Below are 16,531 nucleotides of genomic sequence, written 5' to 3' on the forward strand. Positions count from 1 at the left end.
TACAAAGACGACTTTTAACGACCAGCTGAATAAAAATGTGCGTGAACGTTTTATCAGCGGGAGAAGCTGAAAAGAATGATAGCCGTTCGAAAACAAATGGTTTTATGATCAAGAAACCTCTTTACCTCTTGTATAAAATGACCCGTGGCTGCATTACATTATGATCTATTTAGATTGTTGTCAGTGAAAAAACGGAGAAACCTGTGTCTTCTACAATAGATAATCTGCTGCAGCAGCAGGTCCTCCAAATAAAATGACAAAATATGTGATTTGTACCTACCCTGTGAAATAATAAAGCTGTTTATGATGTGACAACTTTGGCCAGATTTACACATAAAGACACTTAGTCAAGGTCGTAGTCCTGCTTAAAAAAAAATAACACTAGCTGTCGATTGGAAACAGGAAACAAAGCACAGGCTCCCATGGTTCCTGTCATAATTACCACAGCAGCAGGAGCTTTGCAGTTGAACATAAATATGTCACTTGCTGAAACTGACTGCTATGAACTGAACAAACAAACAAACAAACAACTGAACAACAGTTATAGGGTTTGCTGATATATTGAATTTAAAGCATCTAATTTAATGCTATTTGTGATTTAAAGATTTGAGGCACATTTTATTTATACTGATGTTTTCTTAAGTAAAAACTGAACTTGTCAACTTAAGTTTCTGAGAAATCCTTTGCCCCCTTTGCTGCAGCAAAGTCTTTCTGCTTTAACCTTTGGCCTGCCAGTGAGTGTGACAGGAGGGACTGTGTTGGCTCAGGCTGTGGAAAAAAAGCCCCCTTGAGCAGAGAGAGATAAGCAATGAAAGAAAAAGTTTAGCGCTGGTCCCCTGAAAAAGAAAAACATCATGATCTCATAATGGAAAACCTCCATGCTGTGAACCTACAGATGTGTGTCAGGAGTGGGGTAGCAAGAGAGCAGCAAAACTAGTGCATATCATTGATGTGATGAGAGAAGACTTTGAGGATGACTGTCTTTTATCTGCGCCAAGCCGAGCTGACAACCAAGAACTTGAATAAAAAAAGTACAGCGAGAAAGCAGTCATCTCACGCCTCATACAAAAACCATGAGTTCTGGAACCCAAATCTTACCAGTCTGCAGACCTATTTTCCCAATAAACGCTTTATCACAGCAGTTCTCTAGATGCCATAGTGGCATAGCTTGCAATTGTTAGACTGAGTGTAAACTACGCCCTAAAAATGACATTTTTCCATTATTCAAATCTACATTATGTTAAATCCTAACCATATAAATGAGTAGCATAAAACATGTAAGACAGCTGCCACGGCTTCCACATCTCATATCACTCCGCATCCAAAGCGGACTTAGTTTCCATCGTACAAAGCGTTGAATGGTGATCATAGGGAAATAAGTGTTTTCCCCTTCTAAACAACAGGCATTACACAGATTAACAGCCTTTGTTGAAACATATTATTACCACATAAGTCCCTGTCGAGAAGGACCAGATGTCAGATAATAGGCTGTGCAGGGTGAGGTAGGTGCTGGCCTGAAGCCGCTGAACATGTAAGAACAGCTTCTTCCATGTGAACCACTTCACTTTGTGGACAGCTTGTTGTCTGGGTGGGCAGCCCCCTTCTACCTGGACATGGTATATGTTGAATATAGGCTACTCACAGTGGATAACTATCTCTTATGTGCAACAAACAGCATGTTCACCATATGGCAACTGTATATTTGTGTACAAATGAGTCCATAATATCCCTACTGTGCATTCACCCAGTTAGAGACAGCAAGGCCTCTATTTTAAAACCATCCACAAACTCAGTGGGAGGCTGAGTCCTTCTCATTTGTGAGATATTTATGTGTCCAACCACAAATAAAGCAAATAAGAGGACAGAAAACACACAACGTGTTGCTCGGTTCAGCAATGAGCACGCCATAAACACGCATTTCACATGTACAAAGGAAGCTCTGTCTCATTAAACACTGCTGGGGGTGTTTACTTACTAAACTGACTGACTGGACCTTGCCTACATCATGAGCTAAGATCTAGATTTGATACAGGTAGATATATAGGCTATAGATTGGCTGCTGCAGGAGCCTGACTCATATATTATTAAAGATAAAATCAAATAAACTTCACATTTCAAAGAGGCAGAGCCGAGAAACAGCAGAAGTTGATAAACAAACGAAAGACGGATTACCTTGACTTGAAGCTTTGTTTTTGTGGCCAGCTTTGGCATCACATCCGCGCCTGCTCTTCTGCTTCTGCTGCTGCTGCTGCTGCTGCTCCGGCACCGCGTCTGCTGCAGCGCTCCGTGCGCCTCCGCGGTCCAAATTACGCGACCAGGCTGCACGTTCCCAGTCGGTCCGAAATAGCTCTCAGCGAGTGGCTCTGAAAATAACTACACCGATCAAAGTGACTGTACTCGGTCCAAATGCAGGTGACGGACACAGTAGCAACACCAATGGGTGTCCGCGGAGGAAGCTCGGTGTGCAGCAGGTAGCAGTGCCCGGACTGACGGCTGCTTGTCCCTGAACGTGCCAAGTGTCGGCGGCACTCACGACATGAATGCGTGGTGCAGTCAGAGCAAGTCGGTGCCCAATGCCACGCAGCTCCGCAACATGGAGCGCTGACCCCCCTATCTCTGGGTCAAGTCACCTAAAATGATCAAATATAACCCTTCCGGTGCTGTTTTTCAAAATAAAATCGTTAACAAATGCAGGGTTTACAACACCTGGAATGAAGCACTCATTATATACACGAACAAAACCAAATCCTTTGCATTTATACGATTTTTTACTTCTATCGCCGCCATATTACCTGGGTTCATTTTTTTCATTTATTCACATTTGACGCAGCTGAAATCCCAGGCGAGTAAATGGAGCACGGGCACAAACACAGCGCGGGGTGGGAGGTAGGCCTAATGAATTATTTATGAGGAAAGGAGGCACTAATTCCTAAATCATTCATAATTATTCACGAGAAACAAGGTCGATGCCAATCAACTGATCCCCCCCAGACCATGACATCTGACATTTGAAATGGTAAATGAAGAAAAGGTTGGAGTTTCAGACATTATCCTGAACTCCCTCTCAATTACAGGCCTATCAGCCAGAATTACTGTCAGGGATGCTATATTGCCACACACACACACACACACACACACACACACACACACACACACACACACACACACACACACACACACACACACACACACACACACACACACACACACACACACACATATGATATATTACATACACATATTTCTTTACATATGACCACCACATTGAGTTCCAATTATTAGGTGAGTGATGATACGCTTATCTGGCATCTTCATTTTATCTTATTCATCACCAGCATTTAGACATGAACTAAGTAAAAGCTGTAATTTCAGTTGCTTCTGCTTCTTCCATATAGGCGCCTCTTTTGTACATATCTGATTTGCATACTTTCTAGGAGAAACTGCATAAGTATCTAGTGAACCTACGGTTTTTATGACCTTTGTCCTTTTGCATGGGTTGAATATCTGATAGAGTAGCAGCACGAACAAATCTGCTGTTTTCCACTGAAACATTAGCTCCTTTTACAGTCTTTGGTAATTTTGTTGTATACATCAAAATATATGTGCACACATATTTTTGTCTTCAGTGCTCCTGTATGGTTTTATTAAGGTCAGACTTTTAATCTGTAATCACCTTTAACCAGTCCAAAAGGTTGCCTACCGTATTTAAACAGGCCCTCATTATTTATCTCAGGTTGTAAGAGAAAAAACTAAATATATGCTTCAGTTGGCAGATATGCCAAACCTGGCAAAGGACATATCTGTACTTTAAAATGCTCCGTCTCTGTAAATGGTAATGAGAAATACCTGGGGGAGGCCCTGGAAACTGGCTTTAGTGCAGGGCCCCGACACAGTAGGTATGTGTGTCAGTGGGTTTGATGGATGAGGTGGTCACAGATAGCTGAGTGGTTAACCCCCCACCTCCACCTCTGGAAACACATATGCTTCCACTGGCACTGAATCAAATCCTGCCAGAGCCTTCTCTATCTCTGTCATCCCTTGTACTTTCCATCTGTCTGAATATAAAGAAAAAAAGTAAAAGTGAGTGTGCAGCCCACTTGTTCTTTGACACACTGCAAAGGGGAGGTGAGATTAATAGGGGCTAAAACAAGATTGTGAGGAGATCAGCAGTCATGGGGAGCCAAAGATGTAGGAGAGTGACTCACTGAAGTCTGGCCTGAGTTTCTGTTAACACTGCAGATCTAGCTTCTCTGACACATCAATGACGGCAGTAGGAATCTTTGAGTCAACAAAAGTCTCTGTTATTTGTTTCATGTGATTTTCAAATGTGAACAATATTAGAATGTGCAAAAAAAGACACTTGTCTCTTAATCAAGGTCCTTAATTCATTAGAGACCCATCTATTGGACTGTTTTACCAACTTCTATACCTGCATTATTCTGGAATATAACACAGCCATGTTACTACCAAAACATTTCATTTTGACATGGCACATTGACGCAATAGAGTGTATTCTAACAAGAGAATGGGAACTTCTCATCTTAAGAACAGTCCTTACCATCAATATTTTACATTTACATTAATAATATTTTAAGTTGTGCCTCCATATCAACAGCTTCTCAAACTATTTGAGTAAAAAAATACAACATAACATAAATCTGCAGCTGTAAATTTTAATAAATAGTGATTGGCTTTAGCATAGCATAGCATAGCAACAGTTGCTAGGGAGAGACGGACAGGTTCACTAACGAGCTGATCAGTTCATATATAAAATAGTCATAACACACTGCATTTACCACCAAATGTATCTTTTCGAAACCTACAAACAAAAAAGTCCATCAGAAAAATATTTATTTTAAATTAAATGTTTACGTGAGGAAGCGTCGGTTTACGTACACGCACGTAGAGCCACGGAATCTCCATGGAAACGCGTCGTTTGGACAAAAGCATGGCGGAGATGTTTATCATCTTCACAACATCGTGAAACTGCCTTCATCTTTCTTTCAACTGGATCCGCCTAAAGCGTGAGTCAGCGAGGTTATCCTGCTGTTTAACAGTGTCTCATATTAATATAAAGAAACATGTGTGTTCATCCATCTCACAATGTTTTACTATTTTTGCATTTTTTTAAATTGAGCAAATATTGTACAATTAAATCCACTGCTCTTTAGAAAACATTTGAAATTCAATCTGGCCCTGTGCTTTTTGTTTTTACTGTTCAAATGTTTAACACTACATATAAAATGGAAATAAAAATGGCATTTCCTCACAAAATAACTTGTGGATAATCCTGCATGTGTGAGGTTGTAACTTGACCTTGGCAAGTGTACCACCCACCATCACTACACCTGACTGCGGAGACAGGTGTTACACCTCTTGCTTTCTCCAGGATTATTTCACACCTGATGATAACTGAGCCTGTGAATGTTCTTTCACACTGGCTAGCTGCCATCTGCTATGTTGTAATTATGTCCCAGACACTGTGAGTTGCTCTGTGTTTCGGGTTTGTACCACAAAATTGCGAACAACAGGGTGTCGAAAATCTCAGTAATACTAAATATACTGAGGTACAATGTAAACACCATCCTCTGTGCCAAGTCCTCTTCTGAATTTTTTTTTTGTCAGAGTCTGGATCAGAGGTGTGATTGAGAGAGGGTAGATATAGAGGTGAAACAAGAGATTCATGTCATGGAGAATTTTGTGACTTTCTTGAAGTCCATGTCTGCTGTAAAGGCACTCTCAAAGGTAAATACACCGCATTGAGAATGTACACAATATTAAAATTGAAATTCACTTTAGCTGTGGAAAATACAGCATTTAACCATATAAAACAATTATACTAGCAGCATCTAAATGCCCTTATCAAGTAATGCAGCTTTCCCAGACAGTCTTACACTCCAAAACCTCTTTGCTTACCACCTGCAGTCCCCCTACTGCAGCTCTGGGAAAAGTGCTTCATATGGGGTCTGGACAACCCCTGCAGAGCCTGCAAAGACTCTCCACAGGGTAAAGACTAGCCCCCCAGCATCCAGATGTAAGTTTTCTAAAATATGTTTTGCAGCTGGACAGGTTTCCTTCTACCCAGTGTTTTCTATTTCATTCATTCATTCTTATTTTTTGGCTGTTTTGTTGCTAGTCAGTTTGGTTGATTTTGTTTGGAACACAGCTTTTCTGCATCACCTCTTCAAAGGAAACAATCTATGCACTGTGCAGTATCTCAACAAGGACGCCTGTGGTATGGAAGGATACACCCATGGGGAAGCAAGCGAACAAACACAAAGTGAAAACATCCTGAAGAGAAAGAACAAGATGAAACACCTTTTTTGCAAAACAAACACTGAGGGTATCATACCCACAATTCATACTGTGTCCAGTGAGTCTGAAGTGGAGGAGAATGTTGACGTGTTACCCACCAGGGGGGACAAAAATACAGACATAGACTTGATCACCTTTATGCCACCAAGCTCAGCCTCCACCAGCCTCTCCCACAGCACTCATAGCCTTAGTGGACTGCAGGCCTTCAGGCCATTGCTAAGCACATCGTCAATTTTAAAGTGGAGAATCGGTTCATAGTGACGAATACAGTATCACTCCCATCCTGGGACAATCAAGTCTACCTCATCTGGCACCACTGTCTTTCTCTAACAGGCGAAATAGGGACATTTTGGCTTGCATTTGGTGTTCAGTCCAATATCTCCCTAAGCTACAGAGCAGCTGGCAAAGATCACAAACAACACTGGCCTCTTCACCCAGCAATAGCTTCTCTCAGAGGCAATCTGTTCTGGAGGGGGGTTCTGTTCAGAACAGAACCAGTAACACTGACCCAGTGCAGTCTTCTCATAAGGCCTGGAGTCCTGGGAGAACCTCTGGACAGCTAGATGATCTGGATGATTTTGACAGTGAAAGCAAAGAGCTAGACAATCAAGAAAGTCAAGTCACCCAGAGCGGTGCTACTGCTCCCCAGGACCCCCACTCTTTAAATGACAGCAACAAAGAGATTGCATGCAGACCCACACAAAGGTGGTCATATGATTATTTATTAACACATGTGGTTATCGGCAGGATTTTTAATCTGCGATAAAATAATGCACGTAACAGCTATTAACAGAATCTGAGAATCTAATTAAACAGTTTCATTTTAAAGCTAATTTGTCCAGGAAGTCATAAATCTCCCTTGAAATTATGAATCATTTAAATTAAAAGTTATTAAAAAGAGGATCCTAATTAGAAGTGTGTATTGGGTATAAAATCTTAAGAGGTCAGATGTGAAATATAACTACCTCCTAAAATCTGTAGGATATCAGACGAGTTATCTACTGCAGACCAGTGTCGGATCTGCCACTGTGGTGACTGTTCCCAAACCAACCCTCTGCTAACACCCTGCCTGTGTTCAGGAAGTCTGCAGTTCGTTCACCTCAACTGTCTGAAAAAATGGATCCAAAAAAGAATCCAGTCAGGTCAGTTGGAAAGTGAAGAGAATGGGGTGAAAACGTGAAAACATTAATTTTGACATTAGTTTAAATCATTAGCAAAGCAGCCAGATACTGTTATGTTGACCAAGAAAAATGAAATCCTAATGAAACTGACTGCAAAATAGCAACTTATTTAGAATATTCAGTGATCACCTGTTTGTATGTTTACAAGCTGTCTCTTTCCAGGGTCAAGACTCTTTGACGTCAGTAGATGTGAACTTTGCATGGGGAGGTTAACACTGGACCCAGATGCATTTGACCTGGATTATTATTACATAATAAATCACCAGGAGCAACAATAAACACAGGCAGCATTTACATTACTTAGCCTACTATGTTATTTTGCTTTGATAATTATGACTGCACTCCCAGCTGGTTGTAGGAAGATGATTCAGTTAACTGTATCAGCTCCATGAAGAAGTAGCAGTGAACTTTCTATCATTGCTTGCAAGAGCTTTACTTTCAACTCTGGTGACATTTATCTCTGTCCCAGCCTCAAGGGTGACTATAAATGGCTGTTTTATTTAATCATTTCATAAATCACTGCACATTATGCACAGTTGTGGTTTGATCATACCTCTGTAGCAGCATCAGCTGCATCCTTAGCTAATAACAACAAGACTATAATGGCTCAAAGAGAGGAGGAACATCTTACATTAGGTAACACTCACTTGACATCTGCCCTGCCCAGCCCAGTATCTAATGTAAGTGAACACTTTAATGTCACAGTATATTATATACAGTATAGTGTATACTGACATTGTGTTATTGATTAGCACAGTATTTATTATATTTTCCAAGCTTCCATATTTGGTACAGTGTCAGGTTAACTGCTGTGATGAAGCTGTTTACAAAATCTTTACTGACCAATTAACATTTGAAGCATATTTTCTCAACTGAAACAACAATATTAATTTAGCTTAAAAATCTATATATTTTAAGTCATTCTCCCATTTTTAACATGCTAAATGTTTTATTTAGGTGTGTAGTACGTGTTGTGCCTCAACATCTACAAATGGAAAACAAACTCGTCCATAAACAGTGACAGTATAAAGCAGTGTTCAGTGGGTTAGTGGTATTTAGATTCAAGCTGGAGTTGAAGAAAAACTGCTTTTAACAATATGCATCAATGTCACATGAGTGAAATCACTGATGCTCCTACTTGAAATTCCTGTGATGTGGCTCAGCTCTCCCACAACCTGCGAAGCATGTAGAGGACTGGTCAGTCTAAAGAAAAACTATCTCTATGGAATATATTTGTAACATTTGATGTATATTGCAACGTGTAAATAAAGTTGATGGCTTATTTTTTCATATCACTTAATATTATAGACACTACTGTAAATACTGTACTACTTTATATGCCACGCAGTAATAGATTAAATAATGACTTCATAATTGTGTAGTGTTTCACCTGTTCCCATTTTTTGACATGGAGGATGAAAGTCGCCACAGCGATGACACCAACACCAAGCAGCATGTAGTCTTCGGTCACTGTCACAAAGTTGTCTCTGGTTTTTAAAAAGAGGTGACGCACTGTTAAAGCAGCTATAACCAATACAACAATAGATGAAATGACTATGTAATGTGAAAGCCTGTAGTGATGACCCACAGACAACAATCATTAGAATCTGCTATTGCCCTCAGTCCCACTGACTTTTTACGACATCTGTCAGCCTGACAAATTCCAATGCACAGTTAAATGTACTGTACCAAAACCTGAGTGACCATTTCTGTGGAAGCCTAGTGTTTATGATAAATGATGGTTTGACCTATTATTGAGCCCTGCAGTGAGTGCTGCCCATGCTATCATAAATCTGCTGACTAACAGTATTCTCTAACCATGACCTGCTGTACCTTAATACTGACCTAACAGCTTTAAACTGATTTCAGCTGCTACCTTCATTTTGGTTGTATGGCCTCCATGTTTGTTTTTGTTTCTTAGAATAAAAAGGTTATAAAAATCCACTGTACACTATATACCCCCTAACCAGCAGATCAACAAGCGAGCGCACGCAGGTGAGCATTTATCAACTAAGGAGCCAGTTATTTTCCTTAGAGGTTGGTGGAAACCAAAAACAGAGCAAATATTGGACTTAATTTGCCAGGTAACCAGAAACACAACTTTCTGATCCACGCCTGCTGCATGTGTAAATGGACAACTGTTTGCTAACAAGTCAATGCAAATATGTCAATGTGTTCACAGCCTACCTGTTCTCAAATGGCCAAAGAATTTGTTAAAACTGACAATAGCCATAACAGTATTAAGCTGTACTCAGTCATAATCAAATAACTCTTGATTTAAATGTGTTGCAGGGAGACAAGTCAGCAGAAACTTTGCAGTACAATACAAAACTACAACAATTAAAAAAAAACATTTCTCTTGGAATCTACTCAACTGCCACTCCAGCAGCATGCCCTGTCCCCCCTGAATACGTAAAGATGTAATACCTCTGTTCTCTGGATGGACTGCCACACTGAGTGGCAGCCTTCAACAAGGTATCATAGATAGAAGTCCTCTGTAGGCTGACAAACTGGAGAACCTGGTGGCACAGATCATACAGGTGCTCCACAGGGATGGATGGCTCATTGTGTCCTACAAAATAAATGTACATATGTACATATGTATGTATATATATATATAATATAAATATATATGGTCTTCACAAAGCCCTTTCCATTAAAATTTCCTAACTTTTTTTTAATTGTAACAATTGACCTAGACTGCTCTGTATTTGATATCTTACCAAGCACCTCCAGAAGACTTTCCACATATGTCAGAGGATTTGGGACATTTAGTCTGAATTCAAGCCCCTTTAGGATCATCAGCTCTGATTCCAAAAGAATCGGCTTGGAAACACTGTGGCCGACTGATTGTAGAAAGTGCACAGCAGTATTGTTGTTGATTATCTAAAAATTGTTTGAAAAAATTATAATGTTAGTTTTAATCACAGGGAAACAAACTATTAATGGTGGATATGTCAGGACTTACACGACTGTGTAAAGACAATTTGCTTGCAAGTTGTACACACGAGAATATGATGAGGGGGAATTTCTCCTTGATTTTGTCAAAAATAGCATCCTCATAACTTCTTGGCTGATCAGAAGCTGCACCTTGAGGTGTGGGTGTGGTGAGCAAATCTGTAAGGTGCTTGACCATGAATCTGGGGGAGGCAGTTGTTCACATAAAGGCATGGCTAAATCAACATCATGTTGGGTATGGCAAGGAAAAGCAAACATGCTGCCGCTTCTTACCTTTGAAGTAATTCAGTGGCATGGTATCCAGTCAATGGATCGAGCCTCAGTTCTTTAGTCATCAGGAAAATGTACTCTAAGTAACACCACAGGTGGATGTAGGGTGTTAGCAAAAGCAGAGAATAAAACCAAAAAAGGTGCAGCATGTTGGACAATAGTTGACAGATCAGAATGAGAATCCACAAAATACATTTGCAGAAAGGAATCTGTAAGGCAATATCATGCATGCATCAAAACGTAGGCAGTAAATACGTCTGGGTGACACAGGGAGAGATCTGATTCAGTTCTATGAAATGTAATCAATAAAAAGAAATCTGAGCCGCAACTCTCCAAGTACTATTGATTATTCACTGTCGTTTATGAGCTCTTTGCTGCAATGCTTAGTAAACATAACACTGGAAATGAAAAAGTATAAATATCTAGCATTGTTGATCAATTTATAATTTACAAATTGTCCTCTCGTACAAAACAAAACATGGATGGCTTAACAGAGTTGAGAAATAATAGTGGAATCATAATAGTAAAAAAATATTTGAAATCCTGATTCTCATTTCTTAATCCTTATTTTATGTGGAATGACAGCTTAGAGCTGTGCAATTAAAGCATGTAGCCCTGAATCAGAACCATGCTGGGTTCTCCACACCACCCACCAGCCAGACACTGACATAAAAATGCATCGTGACTGCCTAGTTTTTCTGTTCAAAGACACTAAAGTATTTATCTGGAAGTCTCCAATCTTTGACAATAGCAGGTTACTTTAGCAAACCAGTAGTACCACTTTAAAGAGACAGACATAACCCCAAGCACAGCTATCCCCATGAGTGTATTTAAATCAAATGTATTTTAGCTGTTATGTGAACTACAAGGAAACATATGGATGTCCATTAGAAGTCATTAACAGAGTTCTCCATCTGTTCCTTTCCACAGTCAGGGTTTGCCTGCTGAGGTGCTGGCAGCTCAGAGACTCTGCTACCTTGAGCAGTTCCTTTTGAGATCTGGCCTCTTTAATGACAGGGCTCACAATCCCTGGTGTATGAAGGACTTCAAAGTGATGACAGGGTGCAGGGAGGCTTAATGTGTCTTTCACAGATCCTAGTGCGCAGCTCAGTCACTCCCACCTGCTGACAAAACTATTTGAGCAACTGCAGAATAAGAAAGTCTGCACCACAGATGAAAGAATTACAGCTTAGAAATACATCTGCTGATAATAGCTTACTCTGTATATAAAACAGGCAAATATATGACTAGCACCCTAGAACATATTGTGTCAGATTATGATTCAAAGTTACCGTAAAAAAAAAAAGAAAATCCAGTAGCTTTAGTTGAGATGACTGTAGCAATTAAGTGCAGTTTCAGACAACACAGCTGTAAAATCGTGAATTCAGACAAATCTACTCAGCAATGAGGAGGTATTCAGTTATTTGTAAAGATGTGCGTGACGGGAAAACACGGCAATTACAGATAATACTATAGATGATTTACCTGGGTGTCCTACAGGGACTTACCTACCTGCGATGTTTTTCAAAATAAAAGTTTTGAATGTGAACCAAACTAAAAGTGGCATTTGGCGACCAAACGACCAAAATTAACCCTGTAGTTAAATAATTCAAATTACATCATGTCAGATGTATAAATATATCGTATATAGTTATTCCACTCGACAGGTTAGTCTAATAGAAGAATTAAAATGTTTGTGTGTTAGCAATAAAGTTATTTACAAATATAACGTTGACGTTACTTACCCATCAGTCTTTTATCTTTGAAGTTTCCGCTACATTTTGACAAACTGTTTAGTTTATCTTTGTTCATTTTGTTGAGATTAATAAGAAAAGCCGCGAGTAGGTCAACAGAGACCTCCTGAAACTTAACGTTAAAACTTTGTCCCGGGGAACAAAATAAAGTTTTCGCCATTCACGCGGACTAACGGTTACTTTGTGTAAGCTCAAAACTGCGAATAATCACATTTATGATTAGGAATTCGTAGTATTTGTCAACAAATGCTTACAGAAGATAATAAATAAAGCAAATTTAAAGTTATGGTTTCCGAAAGATGGCGCCACTGCCGCGGTTTTTTCACCCCAATGTCGGTTGAGGTGGGAATCAAAAGCTGACACGGGGACTCATTTGGCTGTCGCACAGCACAGATCTCACAACATAATGATAGGCTACTCACATGCACAGTGAACGGCACCAACTCAGTAGATTATATGAAATTTAGTTGTGCGTACAAACTTCCAGGATAGCAGACATGGCCAACAAGACGCCGAAGGAGTCCGCAGCTCCCTTTGCGACCAGGATAGACCCGGCTAAAGAGGGTCTTTCCCAGGAACAGATGCATTTCATCAGACAAACAGAGCTGGAACAATGGAAGAAGAAAACGCAGAAGCTACGGTCACGGAATATCGTGACAGGACTCGCCATAGGAGCGGTGGTTCTGGGGATTTGTATCCTGCCAAGGTGAACTTAGCTTAGCATGCTAACGTTAATCTGTGGTCCCCAGGTTTGAGTCTGATATTGAAAGAACCATGTTTATCGCAGCTTATTAGCTAATTTAACTGCGTAGATTGTAATTTAACACTTTCACTGGCAGACGGTTTCTTACTCGTTGAATACTAACATGACAGCTATGACTAACGCAGGCACACACCTGACCCATGTGCCTGCTTTTATAACTCTCACGTGACGTTTCTTGTATCCTTGTATTTGCCTTGACCCCTTCCTTCCCCATGAGACGGCTACACATTCTTCTCAGTGTCGCAGGAGCGGATCATGGATGAACTAGATGAGGAGGCCAAGCGAGTGAGAATGCAGGGACCAAAGACTGGTGCCAACTGAGATGGATGTGCTGCCTACCTGTTGTTGGACTGTGTCTGTCCTGCACTTAACTGGGAAGGGACACATGTGGACACTGATGCCACTGAACCAGCTTCCGTGTCTGCCTGGTGTTTTTGCAGACAGCACTGGGCTGGTTTTGGTCTTGATTAAGGGTAAATATGAGGCTCTGCTGCTGATTTTGATTAGGACAGCCTGTCAATGGAAAGAACTAATCCACTGAACTCAACATGGCCTTACATGCAACCCAAACTTTTAAGTCCAACTCTTACCTGACAGGTTTCCATCACTGATCATGTAATGTAGCTACAGCATGAGAGGAATAATCCAAACACTGCTCAACATCACATGATTCAGCCTGTTAAAACATATTATTTATGTTGAGAAAATTAAGTTTTGTAAAATAAACATCTAATGTGTTTGATTTTTTTTCACATATGTATGTCTGTGTAACCTTTGGTGCAAGGAAAAGACATCGGGTAAAGCAGTAAAGATGGCCAAAGAGCTGAGATATTTACAACTGTATTTATTTTTGTCAAAATTTGATATAAGGAGTCTGATCTAACCACCAGATCTGGAGTAAAAATATAAAATAAGACATTGTAAGGGAAAGGCACAGATTCAGCATGGCAGGACAGCAGCATCTGAAAGCAATACAATTATATATTTACATTCAAAATTTTGAAATTAAGCTTTTTTTTTTTAATATATTATGAATCTTACAGGAGTTCAACTGCCAGGAAATTCAGTGTGTTGTGAATATTTTATAAGGCAATAGTTACAGATTCACAGCTTGAACTTGTTTCTATATATCCCACAATATACTCAAACTATTCAAAACTGTAGGAGGGTATATTATTACTGTGATCCAATATGTTATATGGTTATCCTTTACCTCCCTTATGGAAAACAACAGGCTCTTTCTCAAGTTACACACAGTTTTATCCACAAATGTGTTAAATTGATGAGAACTAAAGTGCACGAGGTGCTTGATCTACGGAACAAGCAACAAATATCATTTTTGCTTGAGCAAGAATAAGGTTGCTGAAATATTTAGTATGCCCAACTTGTAAACATGATCTATAGATGCACTCGACTATATACACATGTACAATCAACAGGAGAGCCAGTAGTAAAATCTAATGAGTGTAAAGAAATCCTTTTTTCCCCCCATTTTAAACCAGCTGGAGTATTTGAAAACACTCAACCATACCTCACCCCATTTAATGGTTTCATTTTCAAATTTTCTCTTTTGTTCAACACACATGCAAACATTTAGAACTAACACTTTTAAGCCTTAAACAATTTCATATGTATGTGTTAACATATTTCGTTATTGTACCCCTGTAGAATGTGAAAAGTCATCTTCCTTCCATCCGAAAATGTCAGGATTGTGTCAATCTTCTCTAAAATAAGTTTACAGGATGTAGAACATCCTACAGGTCTAAAAATTACTAAAACAAAAATCAAAGATGTACTACAACTAAATGTTTTCATCATACATATTTGAGTAAATCAAGCTGTGCATCTAGACTGCTCTCATCAGCCCCTGGAAGGCAGAAATCAGAGCACTACTAAATTCATATTCACTGCAGTCAGTAGGTGCTGAGACATTGACAAACTACAGCAATGAAGTTGCGAGATTATCTTAAATGTTGTCATGTGTCTATGACAACTGTGATTTAAAGTGTCAGAGCCTCACTAGTTCACGTTCCTGTGCTCAGATTGATTAACGGCAGTGAATCAGACAAGCACAAAAGCAGCAACTATCGTTATTCTGGGTCAAAGCTGTGGTAAGTGCTGCTGTAGCTCACGAGGCCACAGCCCTGCAGCACTTTGCCTTCACTTGACTGCGTTAATATAAAATATTTTACACAAACTGATGTGACATTTTGCAGAGTACTGTGTCAGCCTGGACTGAAGCTGGATTCTTCTAAACCGTTGGGTCTGACAATTGATTTATAGCAAAAATGAACTTGTCATTTTTAACAATGAGCCAGACCAGTTGGTTTCTGTGCTTCATCTGCGGCAAATTCATCACATCTGACAAAGGGCTGAAAACTGGATGTTACAGTTCCTGTGTTTCTATACAACTGAGGTAAATGACCACTGGCTGAACCATGTGACCACTGGTGGAAGCAGTTTGCAGGTTGGTGTGCGAGTGAAAAGGATTAAAGTGATCCTCCTTCAGGGTGGGTTTGACCCCTGCAGTCACGCTTCAGATGAGGTAGTCTAGATATACAGCGTGCGGGGCTGAAAGGTTCTTACTAGAAAGATCAGATGGGAAAAAAACGATTAAGTGACAGCAATGCACTTTTTGTTCTGTTAAACAATGTTAAGAACAGTATGAGGCGTGTTTATGCAGTGAACACTCACTATTCTACTAATGTCAGTGGAAAAGGTGACCCCTTTGCTAGGTTTGTCCTGGGAGCTGCTGCTGCTGCCTCCAAGTGAGTTTCTCCTAATGATACCTTCAAAAGCAAACACAGTACAAGCTTAACAACTTTAGGCATACAATTGTCACATGTCTGCTAAGTAATACCTCAAATGATCCAATAATCAGAAAGGTGGGTATACTTTGTTACCCTGGAGTGGCAACATGTCCAAGCGCTGCAGACTGTTTCGGCGGGATGAGGGGAAACCGCTGCCCTTGGACAAGCGGCGCTGGCGACTGGACAGCATGGCAGCAGGAGAGACGATGCCTGGAGGAGGGACCTTCCCCATCCTCTCATACAGCTCCTCAATCTCCTTCTTCTGGGCAGCCTGCAGGGCCTGCACCTCTGTCAGATGTCTGATTAGGGACACAAAGCAACAAACATGAGTGTTTAAAGGCTCTTTTTGTTGAGTGGAAAAACAGGGACACTGTTGTCCTGTTTGTTATTACTAACCTGATTTTTTTTTTTTTTTTATTAGACCATAGCGTCAAAATTCTCCTGCTGGAAAAATTCAATCTTAAAAAAATCAATTTGTCA

The 16,531-nt window shown here is 40.1% G+C and overlaps 4 protein-coding genes across 11 annotated transcripts in view; 1 reads left to right on the forward strand and 3 right to left on the reverse strand.

The window, feature by feature from the left end:
- tanc2b (tetratricopeptide repeat, ankyrin repeat and coiled-coil containing 2b) overlaps positions 1–2,596 on the reverse strand; it is a 115,655-nt gene extending 113,059 nt beyond the window's left edge. For all 3 annotated transcript variants that reach the window (XM_026314705.1, XM_026314703.1, XM_026314704.1), the window contains exon 1: positions 2,173–2,596. The gene's annotated coding sequence lies outside the window, so the exon portion shown is untranslated. The remainder of the gene's footprint in view (positions 1–2,172) is intronic.
- A 5,699-nt stretch (positions 2,597–8,295) lies between these two features.
- On the reverse strand, positions 8,296–12,789 carry cntd1 (cyclin N-terminal domain containing 1). The gene is made up of 7 exons (XM_026315922.1): positions 12,470–12,789; positions 10,728–10,803; positions 10,465–10,636; positions 10,220–10,382; positions 9,924–10,068; positions 8,887–8,983; positions 8,296–8,671 (listed from the first exon to the last, which is right to left on the reverse strand). Exons 1-7 carry the CDS (start codon positions 12,636–12,638, stop codon positions 8,558–8,560), a joined length of 936 nt encoding a protein of 311 aa, XP_026171707.1. The 5' UTR covers positions 12,639–12,789; the 3' UTR covers positions 8,296–8,557.
- Positions 12,790–12,920: 131 nt separating this feature from the next.
- coa3a (cytochrome C oxidase assembly factor 3a) lies at positions 12,921–13,983 on the forward strand. The gene is made up of 2 exons (XM_026314932.2): positions 12,921–13,171; positions 13,459–13,983. The coding sequence occupies exons 1-2, from the start codon at positions 12,976–12,978 to the stop codon at positions 13,560–13,562; spliced, it is 300 nt and encodes a 99-aa protein (XP_026170717.1). The 5' UTR covers positions 12,921–12,975; the 3' UTR covers positions 13,563–13,983.
- Positions 13,984–16,531, reverse strand: part of wnk4a (WNK lysine deficient protein kinase 4a) — a 34,211-nt gene continuing 31,663 nt past the window's right edge. For 4 of the 6 annotated variants that reach the window (XM_026314926.2, XM_026314927.2, XM_026314929.2 and 1 more), the window contains 3 exons: positions 16,137–16,350; positions 15,936–16,030; positions 13,984–15,826 (listed from right to left, as the gene is read on the reverse strand). In XM_026314926.2, the coding sequence (XP_026170711.1) occupies positions 15,778–15,826; positions 15,936–16,030; positions 16,137–16,350 (358 nt within the window). In that variant the 3' untranslated portion in view covers positions 13,984–15,777. The remainder of the gene's footprint in view (positions 15,827–15,935; positions 16,031–16,136; positions 16,351–16,531) is intronic. The other 2 variants (XM_026314930.2, XM_026314928.2) reach the window with 1 other exon arrangement.

This window comes from Mastacembelus armatus, chromosome 19, assembly GCF_900324485.2.
Source record: "Mastacembelus armatus chromosome 19, fMasArm1.2, whole genome shotgun sequence".
NCBI lineage: Eukaryota > Metazoa > Chordata > Actinopteri > Synbranchiformes > Mastacembelidae > Mastacembelus > Mastacembelus armatus.

Coding starts and splice junctions, on each gene's coding strand:
- coa3a (XM_026314932.2), top strand. CDS start 12,976: ATGGCCAACAAGACGCCGAAGGAGTCCGCAGCTCCCTTTGCGACCAGG. Junction 13,172..13,458: donor AGCGGTGGTTCTGGGGATTT/GTATCCTGCCAA, acceptor CTTCCCCATGAG/ACGGCTACACATTCTTCTCA.
- cntd1 (XM_026315922.1), bottom strand. CDS start 12,638: ATGGCGAAAACTTTATTTTGTTCCCCGGGACAAAGTTTTAACGTTAAG. Junction 8,984..9,923: donor AGTCCATCCAGAGAACAGAG/GTATTACATCTT, acceptor TTTAAAAACCAG/AGACAACTTTGTGACAGTGA. Junction 8,672..8,886: donor ATGTCAAAAAATGGGAACAG/GTGAAACACTAC, acceptor CATGCTTCGCAG/GTTGTGGGAGAGCTGAGCCA.